The sequence below is a fragment of the Populus trichocarpa genome, chromosome 1, assembly GCF_000002775.5.
Source record: "Populus trichocarpa isolate Nisqually-1 chromosome 1, P.trichocarpa_v4.1, whole genome shotgun sequence".
NCBI classification, from domain to species: domain Eukaryota; kingdom Viridiplantae; phylum Streptophyta; class Magnoliopsida; order Malpighiales; family Salicaceae; genus Populus; species Populus trichocarpa.
This window is the reverse complement of record NC_037285.2, coordinates 25,195,349-25,205,948: the sequence shown is the minus strand read 5'-3', so window position 1 is coordinate 25,205,948 and position 10,600 is coordinate 25,195,349. Positions and strand designations below refer to the sequence as shown.

The window sequence follows — 10,600 nt, the reverse complement described above, 5'->3', positions numbered from 1 at the left end:
AATTATGCAACATTTACCATGTCTAGAAGATTAAGCAAGCTTGATTATTAAAAGGCGATCCAAGCAGAAATTTGAAAAAGCTCTCATGTTCTAGCATCATTCGTCCTCGTGGTTTTTAGCTAAATTGCCTTTGAACACTCATTCTTGCATGCTAATGATTCTTATTTCAACTGTGAGGAGTCACAGCAACACACATGTATCAACATCAATGTTTGTTCCAGCTAATCAATTTTTCTCCCCATCACAGAAATGCTGGTTTGTTTGCTGGAAGCTCACAATTTACAAGGACCAACCAGGCACCGACAATTTTCATGATATGATTTATACATGGTGCAGGCTGATGATTAAGTCCATAAAATTCAAACTCTGTGTTCCAAGACGAGTTTCATCTATCACTTGTTCTGATATCAGAAGAAGTTGATGGGATCCCCTTTCTTATGCTCCCATGTCCCGAAAGGTATCAGAGGCATGCACAGGTTTCCTCAGGCTGGACAGAGATTGGCCCTACACCTCCTAATATAAGAACTAATCCCAAAAAACTTCCCAAAAGGAAGAATGAGAGACTCTATTAGAACTAGTTGTCTGAGGTTAAACCGCACATGCAACAACAATCATAGCCAAGGACATGAAAACTTGGAGGCCCAAATCATACTAGCATCATGACAGCTCAACGATGAGTCCAGACTCATATGTACTGGAGAATAGAATATCTTCAATAGGGTTATTTTTCCCCAGCAACGGTGATGGTGTTCTATAAAAGAAACGCCGAGAATTGCGAAAAAATTTCTGTGTCGAACTTGTCAAGTGGGGAGAGGGGGTAATGTGATTGGCATGCCATTACATCAAAGCATTACATATTTCTAAGAAACATGTGTTGCAAAGTACTTCATCGTAAACATGCATCGCATGTCATTCACAAACAAGAAATGAGACAGATTCTTGGATTTCTTCCAATAAATTTGACTTCACTTATCACCATGGCTCGTTACCAAAATGATTCTAAACTTTAATGCCTTAAGCAAACCACAGAGCATTGAACAGTCCCAAAACTCACCTTCGCTTCGCATTGGGTATCGTTTGCCTCCTCACTTGAACATCAGCAATAAGATCAGCGTATGTAATTCCGAAATAAACTCCATGCTGATTATGAATACCAAAAGAAAAGATTAAAAAAAAAGCCCATCAGGCAAAACCACCAACAAAAAGAAATAAATTAAAAAGAAAAAATGAGAAAGCTATTGAACAGCAAACAAACCTCTATCGCAGCGTTAACCACAGGCAGCTTTTCAAAACAGGATTTCCAGCGTTAAGCGCCTGGACCTGAGAAGGCAATGGAAGGAGCCACGTGGAGTGGAGTAAAGAGAAAGAGAAGAGAGTGGGATTGAGCAACGGTCGTCGCCTTCTTAGATGCTGCGGTTGTATGCGATGCCACTCTATCAGAGGTGGTGTCATGGGGCATGTTAAGGTCGAAGAATCAATCCCCTTTTTCATATTAATGATGATTTTTTTTTTTCAAATTTCTTTATTGCATTTGATTACAGGGACGAAGACAATAAAAATAAAAGAAACGCGTCCATGAACATTTTTTTTTTTTTTTTATCTATTTCTTAAAAAAGAAGAAACATTTGATTTGCTATAGCCAGGCATGCAACCCTTCATGGGTGTGTTTAAACGAGTTTCTTCGGCCTACTAAAATGAAAGATCTGCAAGTTGAATTCCAGAATAATCCATTGTTCTAAAAAAAGTACTCGATACAATTCTGCCTAATCGAAACCTAATTTAGTCCACGCCAACCCTTATTGTATAAAAAAGTGAAGGGTTTTAAGGTAATGGGCCAAGATTAGCAATCCAACTGAAGATCCATCAAACCAACCACGATCCTTTCCGAGAGCTCGCTTACTCTGCCTTGTGCTTTGAATGTCTGGTTGAATTAGACTGTCGCAACCCTCTTGTACATCTCCCAACAAACTTGAGAACCTCGTCGATTAGAATGACCGGGAAAGCCACAGCCAGTACCAAAAGCCATTCGTTAAAGCTGAGCGGAACAATCCCAAATACTTGAGCTAGGAAAGGTACGTAAAGGATCAGAGCGTGCAAGCCGAATGAAATAGACATGGCTAAAAGGAGCCATGGATTGACCCATGGGGGCATTCTCAAGAGGCTGCAGTCCTCAGAGAGGGCGTTGAGGGAATTGAACATCTCAATGGCAACCAATACGGAAAGCGAGAGAGTTGATGCCTTGATTTTTCCAGATCGGAAGTATTCACATGGATTTGCATCGAAGCTGAACACTTGCGACCCAGCTGTGAATGGTGACACGGAAAAATCCTTCCAAGATCCACACTGGCCCCAGTTTGCGAGCTGAGAGTAAGTGACAAGACTATGGCCATCTCCACTAAGGTCAATACCCATGAATGTGTGATGTGTGTACCATATGATAAATACACCAACTGTTGCAATCCCAACATAGAGTCCAATCACCTACACATCAAGGACACGTTAAGGTTAACGAGTTCCCCAGCATTAGAGCTAACTAAAGAGCAAGAATAGAAAAGTTTTCTGATTGTGGAGAGAAGAAAAGCTCTCTGATTGCGGGAAAAGTAGTTTCTGTACCAGGTAACGGAATAAGATCCAGGTATTAATTAAGGAGTCATCGCTCCTTCTAGGAGGCTTTTTCATTACATCTCCGTCTGGGGGATTGAACCCTAACGCTGTTGCCGGAGGCCCATCAGTGACCAAATTAACCCAGAGAAGCTGAACGGGGATCATTCCTTCCGGAATACCCAAAGCAGCGGTCAAAAATATAGAGGCAACCTCACCAATATTTGAGGAGATCATGTACCTGTATTTATAATTGGGGGAGAAAACAGGGGATGCAAAAAAAGAAGTTAATTTGCAGTAATAAAGATAAAAGGTTACTTTGTGGTTATAAAGAAAAGGAGTTGATTCGAATTGAATAAACTTAAAATCCAAGAATAGGAGGAAGATTGTTAATGAAGATCTTCAAGTCAGAAATCAAGTTTCTCTAGTATTTTCAATGCAAGAGATTGAGGTTGTATGACAAGTACAAGTTACATATGACGCAAATTTTGACATGATGAGAATACAAATCTCAGATTATCATTTCATACAAAGTGATGTTTATTTAACAAATGACAAATGTATGCACAATGCATTGGCACACATCAGAATATGCACACATGACTAGCAGCACATGCACAAAAAAGCTGTATCCTATTAGGTTTGAATTAATCAGAGGCTAAAAATCAACCCCCAGAAACTTCCCGCCTCCACTTTAGCTTCTCACAATACGCGATGCACATTTATACTCTCTTTCTCACCGCCGACCATGTTTTTTCATTTTATTACCCACTTTCCTGGCTTTTCATCGTTGCTCCTCTCTCCACAGCTCTCCATCCCTCCCCCTTCCCTCCCTTAAAATAAATTGGATCACCCATTTGCACGTTCTAGATCATGCATATGACAATCCAGCATGTGGATGTGCTGCGATCCAGAACATGAAACCGGATTGAAAAAAACATGGGAATATCCCTGATAATGATAGCTATGGTGAAACATGTGGAAGGCATGTTTTTTGCTACTTCAATACCAATTACAAGAAAATGAAGCAGACAAAAAGAAACAAATTAAATGTATATTTGTGTGATTTTCATAGAAGGGTATTTTTTTTGTAAAATCCAGATTTTCTGGAAATTTTCTAGGTCTATGCTTTAACTTTATGTGCAAGTGTCTTAATAATCCTTAATAACGTAGGTATAGATAGAAAAAAGCAGTGCCTCTTTTATAGGAATCCAAGTCCTTGCTGAACTTGGAGTACTAGGAACTCTATACAAAAGCTCTGTAATCTTCAATAGAGAATCAGAGTTTATGTATAAAATTTTCCACCTATATGCTATGCAATTGTTTGATACAATCTCCCTAAGCCAAGACTCATATGGACGCCAGGTTTGAGGCTTATGTTTTCCACCTTCAATGTCTCCTAGAAATCAGGGTCACATCTATCTATAGTTTCCAGCAAACAAAACCCCCATATTTAACCATCAAAGTTTAACCTAAAACCCTTCAAAACACTGTTCACAGCCCCTTAATACATTACCATGGACTTCCTGTGTCAATTGTGCTCCAGTCCACCAATATATGCTATTATATTATAGACCACACTGATGTAAATTTACCAAAACAGAAAAATCTCAAACCTGATAAAAGCCTTCATGTTGTTGTAAATGGACCTGCCTTCGCCGACAGCAGCAACAATAGTGCTAAAATTATCATCTGCTAACACCATGTCAGAGGCTTCCTTGGCAACCTGAAAATGTGTAGTTGGCATGAAAAAATTTAATAGATAAATGGAACAGCTAATGTAGGTAAATAAAATGCAGAGTGTCATGGACTTCATGAAGTCGACTAAAATGGCCTAGCCACGTGATATATGATTACACACTTGCAGAGCAATCATAAAAGAGAACAAACCATGAGATTTAATTACAGCATGAGAAGTTGGCCAATATACTTTCACATACCCACAGATGTTCGTTAACTAATAAAGTCCACATAATGTATATCCCCAAATTATGATAAACTGACCTCTGTCCCAGCAATACCCATTGCTATGCCAATATCAGCCAACTTTAAGGCAGGTGCATCATTTACTCCATCTCCAGTCATAGCAACAACTTCACCATCCTCTTTAAGCAACCTTACTATTTCTTGCTTATGCCTTGGTTCAGCCCTGGAGATCAACAACCCTCCACTATGTCTTAAATGAGTTTTTTTATCACGATGGTCCATAAACTCTTTGCCAGTCAAGCTTTGAGAACTGATATCGTCATAAGGTCCAAAAACACCTATTTCACGACAAATGGCTTCTGCTGTATGCTTGTTGTCTCCTGTAATGACCATGACACGGATTCCAGCTGCTCTGCAGTCCTCAATGGCTTGACGAACTTCTTTCCGAGGAGGATCCTTGAACAATTTGAAATCGAATAATGAATTTTAATTATGGTTGTGAAAAAAACGAAACAGACCAGAAAACAAAAGATTGCTGTGCCAACTCACCCTAAGCCCAGCTAAACCAACAAAAGTGAGATTGCTCTCAATTGAAGAATAATTACGCGGCTCAAGTAAGAGCTGATGAGCTGGGTGGTCTTCATCACCATTATATGTTTCAAACTCTGAAAGGTCCTCTTTGTATGCAAAACCTAGACAACGTAATGCACTTGTTGACATTTCATGAAGGCTTTGTAAGATAAGATCCTTGGAATACTGATCCAACGCTACAACAGAGCCGTCAAGCAACTGAATAGATGTGCTTCTATCCAATAAGTTCTCTACTGCACCCTGCAACATTTGAGCAGAGCATTAACCTCAAATCCCCATACACACGACAAACTAAAATGACAAATGAAGAAGGCACACAGAAGCTTAAAATAACTTGTAGTTATCCATGTAAAACTTCAACTAGAAAGCCCAAAAGCAGCAACAAAATTAAAGGGGGGGCATCATATTTAAAAAATTTCACAAATCCAAGACATTCAACCCAGGCCATATGTTGTGGGTAACAATTTTCCGGTGAAAAAGCAAAATTAACATAGACAACTCAGCAGATTGCTAGATAAATTCAATTATTTATTACTTAAAATGTTATTTTGAGAAAAGAATCACTGAAAAAAGGAAGTTCCTAAGATTGAAAGAAATTATAGTTTATTTTTGGTTCTTGCAGTAGATGTCCATCAACTCATTTCTAACGAGCAGTTTTCAATTAAAAGACCAAAACGTTCCAAAAGTACCCTTTGATCATGTTTGTTCCTACTCTTTCAAATAATTGGAAAATTTTGCATAGCATCTGACCCAAGTAATAAGCAAACCTAATTTCTAATTACTTATTTTGATTCTCACAGAGTAAGTTCGCTATCATATCTTTTTTTCCCTGTTCATGATCCACATCACCAGCTATAGTTGATATTAGCTGCAAAGAACAAAACAATTTAACTGTAAAAGGCTGAGCTACAAGACAAACAAAGGGAAGAACAAACCTTCACTAGCAATGATTTTTTGTGGGAGATGGAATTCACAATAACCCCCATGGATTTTCTATCACGGTCAAACTCAAGAGTTGCAATCCGCTGCTCCATTTTATTCCAAAGTTGGCAGCAAGCTTATATGGCGCAAGAACATAGGACCCAAATAGACCAAAAAGGTACATGTCAGAGCTACTAAAAAAATAGTGAAGAGAAATTAAACAAGATAAAGTAATATACCTAGAACATCCCCACAACCTAAAGATGATTCATTGTGACGCCCTTCAGGAAATCCCATTTTTTCAACCATAACCTGGCATGGGAAAGAACAAAAAAAGTCAGTAAGGAATCCATATCCCATAAACCTTGCATACTAACTAAGTCCTTGTGCCATATAACTTTTAATCATGAAGCAAATTCATATGTTTCACAGATAGAAGCTCAGCCCTGAATTGTAGACATGTATACAGTTGCGAGAAAATGCACATGACAAGTGATACATACAAAACCATGAACACACACACACCAACAGAAAGAGAGATTACAGGGACAACATCCAATTTAAAAATCGTAAATCCAATTTTTGAAGGTGATTTTACCTTTAAGGCAGCCTCCGTGGGCATTCCACCAGCAACATAATGATTCCCAGATTGCTCCACGTCAGCATCATTGCAAACAGCAGCAATCTTAGCAATCATTTGAAGGTTAGAATCCATTCGACCCACAGGCCAATCTTCTATTTTTCCATCAAAAGGGCTATAGGTAGTCCCTTCCACGTTGAAGGCTCTCAGAGTGCCAACCCTAGAACCCATAGCCACAAGCTTTGATACGGCCATCTGATTAGTAGTTAGAGTACCAGTTTTATCAGAACAAATGACAGTTGTGCAACCAAGAGTCTCAACACTAGGCAGTTTTCTAACAAGTGCATTCTTTTGAGCCATCTTTCGAGTTCCAAGTGCCAAACATGTAGTGATGACTGCTGGCAACCCTTCTGGTATAGCAGCCACTGCCAGTGCGACAGCAATCTCAAAGTAGTACGTGCACTTCTCAAATGAGAATTTAAAATTCTTTGGCCAACCATCAACATATTCCCAAGTGAGGAAGTACTTCACATTAATAAGCCAAACTACGGCACAAACAATTCCAATTAAAACTGTTAGAACTTCTCCAAACTCATTTAATTTTTTCTTCAATGGGGTATCTTCCTCATTCTGTGCGGCTTCATGAATCTGGGAATGCACCTTCCCGATCTCAGTATTCATTCCGGTCGCCATAACTAAGCACATACAGTTCCCATTCACTACTGTTGTCCCTGCAAAAACCATACATTTTTTCCCTTGAATATCAGTATTTTCTGCAACAGGCTTAACAGTCTTGCTCACCGCCTCACTCTCTCCTGTCAACGACCCTTGCTCAACCCTAAGTGTGGAGCTAATCAAATGCAAAACCCGCATATCTGCAGGCACCTTATCACCCACTCTCAGCTCCACAATATCCCCCGGGACAAGTTCCTTCGCAGGCAAGCTGGAGAACTTCTTTGCATCTCTTATAACAGTGGCATGCTCTGATTGGATTTCCTTCAAAGCCTCCAATGCTTTCTCCGCGTTACTTTCCTGCCAGACCCCAACAATCGCATTGACAATCAAGATCAAGAAAATCACCAACGGCTCCACGAACGCAGTTATCTCCATCTCCCCCCCTTCATCCCCATCATACCAAGCCAATACAAAAGATATAACCGCGGCAGCTAGCAAAATTCTAACTAACGTGTCATTAAATTGATCCAATATCAGTTTAAAAATCGAAACACCCTCATGTTTCTCCAATTCATTGTACCCATAGATCTTTCTCCTCTTCTCAACATCCGCATCCGACAACCCAACTTCACGATTTACTTCGTACTTCTCTTCACATTCCTTGACATCCTTAGCCCAAGCAGGGAAGGTATCATCATCCTTTTTTCGTGATTCGATACCATTCTCTTCCTTTTTACCATGATCTTCCCCTCCTTTACCCATCGAGAAATATCAATTAAAAAAACCCAAATCTTTCTGAAACTCAATCAATTATACCCTTTGACCTGAGATTGATAATCACTAGGAAAAACTTAGAAAACAAAAAATTAAATTGGTACAGGAAACTAAAACTGAGGAATCCAAGCAAATTATTTCAAAAAGAAAAACAGAAGAGGGAAATCTGTTCAATGAGAGAAACAAACAAAAATGATCTCAAAAAGTCAATAAAAATGGAAGAGGGTCTGAGACTTACCGGAAAGATACTCGGCAGCCACTAGCAGTACTGATATCCCTCTCACTCTCTAATTGTTATTCCAGTATTTATATATAGAATTATTACTCGGTATTTAGATACGTGACTGTGAGTATAAACTATGAAGAAGAGAGCTATTCAATTGCTCAGATCCTCTCTGTCTCTCTCCCCTCCCTTCACCTTTTCTTTTCATTTGTTAATAATATCAACGCTGCCCCTTGTGTTTGATTAAATTAGTCTTCCAGTCCCTATATTTAAGACTAGTTATAACTTAGTCATCTATTTTTGAAAACCTTATGATGTAGTCTCTTAGCTCTTATTGAGTGTTGACCATCCTATTGTAAAAACATTTATCGTTATTTTTGTATATACCATTTTGTATAGGATGCTTCATGTTTTAATATAATTTTTATATTTAATCATGTGTTATTATTTTTTTATTTTTTATTTTTTATTAACGTAGATGTCCAAGCTAACTTGCGGCACCTCGATTAATTCCACAGGTCCTGAAGTTAACGACCATATAAGCCTCCAATGGCTATTATATTAGCAACCACATGATTCGAACCTGAGATCACATGAGAGCAAATCTCTTAGTCCCAAGCTCTTATCACTGGGCCGCCTACTAAATGGTTAACAATGTGTTATTATTATTGATAGTATTCGTGATAAAATTCAATGTTATGTTGATTTAGTTTTTGATTTTTAGTTAAAATTCAGTTTTTATTAACGGGTAATCTCAGAATCTATTCCCAACTCTAAGAAAAAAATTAATTAAAATTAGTATGAAAAACTAAGTTACAACTTAATTCAAAATACAGGGACTAGAAAACAGTATAATCATCTGTGTTTTAATACGTTTGAAAGTAGCAGGTCCACATGTGCTGAACCAGTTGAATGAGGCCACGTCTCAAAAGCGGAGGATATGGGCCCCGTTTTGCTGGATTGCTTTTCAAACTTGGCGTGCCCCTAGAAGTTTCGTGTTGGAAGGAAATTTACGAGTTAATTAATGAGGATCATGACTGTTAAACTTTAATTATTTAGGGTTTGTTTGTCAGTGTGGTTGCGGTTGTATTTCAAATAGCTTTTCGTGTCAAAATGCATGTCAATGATGTTTTTTTATTTTTTAAAAATCATTTTTGACATCATCACATCAAAATGATTTGAAAACACTAAAAACATATTAATTTCAAGTTAATAAAAAAATAAAAAAAATTTAAATTTTGTTAAAAATACTTTTAAAACGTAGAAACAAACGCATTATTGCGTACGAAATTTCCTTGTCCTTGCCTTCATGATAAAAAATTCATGTTGTCACTCCGAACCGTAAGGATCGAACCGGGGGGGAGCTTTTCCCTGTGGATATTCCAGGCTCACGCACGATTGACCAAGGGTTAGCCATTAAATATGCTGGGAAGGGGCCCATTAGGCGATAGTGGTGGGGCTGCGATGGGACGGGGATCGCAGGGCCACGTGTGGCTTCCATGTAAGGTAGCCTGATCTACTGCATCGCAGGAAGAATTGTGCTGCAGAATATGCCCACACTTTCTGTAAAAATAAAAAAAGTGGATGATTTACTGTCGGCTGCTTAAGAAACTCAGCCAAGCGCGCGATCTTGCAGGGTAAAATTTTATTATAGTCGGAAGTCGGAAGAGTATGTATTTTTAAAGTGTTTTTTATATTGAAATGTATTAAAATAATATTTTTTTATTTTTTAAAAATTATTTTTAAGATGAATAAATTAAAATGATTCAAAATATATAAAAAGAATTAATTTTTAATAATAAAAATTTTTTATTATTTTTTGGGAACACGGTTTGCACCGTATTCCCCAACAGTGCTAGACCTGATTTTTTTTTTAACTTTTTATTAAAAAAAATTAGATTTACAGTGGATATTTTAGAGACATGAAATTTGTATTTCCATTATGAAATATCAATTAAGTTTTTGTACATAGTGCAATTTATGGGAAAAATAGAACCTAAGTTATGAGTGATGATCGAGTGTGTTTGGGAATGTGATAGTGATTGTTTTTTAAAGTGTTTTTCATTTCAAAACACATTAAAATAATATTTTTTTAATTTTTTTAAAATTATTTTTTATATCAACACATAAAAAAAATATTAATTTAAAATAAAATAAAATATAAAATAAAAATAATTTTTAAAAAAATACTTTCAAAACACAATGAATGTTTTCCACAAGTAGCTCTCCAAGAGTGAGTTGTTTGCTGCATCAATTATCTCACGTCTGGCATTTGCTAATCTACTGTAATCAAACCCATCTCTTCCACA

General features: G+C 37.6%; 1 protein-coding gene across 3 annotated transcripts; it reads right to left on the bottom strand.

Annotated features, from left to right (window-relative positions):
* Positions 1 to 1,690: 1,690 nt before the first annotated feature.
* Positions 1,691 to 8,491, bottom strand: LOC18095022 (calcium-transporting ATPase 4, endoplasmic reticulum-type). Of its 3 annotated transcripts, none has more exons than XM_024592886.2 (9): positions 8,307 to 8,491; positions 6,638 to 8,144; positions 6,279 to 6,351; positions 6,054 to 6,175; positions 5,077 to 5,358; positions 4,606 to 4,983; positions 4,218 to 4,327; positions 2,614 to 2,842; positions 1,691 to 2,481 (listed from the first exon to the last, which is right to left on the bottom strand). In XM_024592886.2, exons 2-9 carry the CDS (start codon positions 8,054 to 8,056, stop codon positions 1,897 to 1,899), a joined length of 3,198 nt encoding a protein of 1,065 aa, XP_024448654.1. In that variant the 5' UTR covers positions 8,057 to 8,144; positions 8,307 to 8,491; the 3' UTR covers positions 1,691 to 1,896. The 3 variants fall into 3 exon arrangements, with proteins under 3 accessions (XP_024448654.1, XP_052305925.1, XP_024448647.1); XM_052449965.1 differs by having other exon boundaries at positions 6,638 to 8,134; XM_024592879.2 differs by having other exon boundaries at positions 6,638 to 8,118; positions 8,307 to 8,490.
* Between the last annotated feature and the right edge of the window lie 2,109 nt (positions 8,492 to 10,600).

Bases quoted from the DNA above. Each gene is read 5' to 3' on its own strand.
- LOC18095022 (XM_024592886.2), bottom strand. From the start codon at position 8,056: ATGGGTAAAGGAGGGGAAGATCATGGTAAAAAGGAAGAGAATGGTATC. The intron at 6,352-6,637 runs GTAAAATCACCT...TTCCCATGCCAG, and splicing joins CCACGGAGGCTGCCTTAAAG to GTTATGGTTGAAAAAATGGG. The intron at 4,984-5,076 runs GTGAGTTGGCAC...AAATTGTTCAAG, and splicing joins TTGGTTTAGCTGGGCTTAGG to GATCCTCCTCGGAAAGAAGT.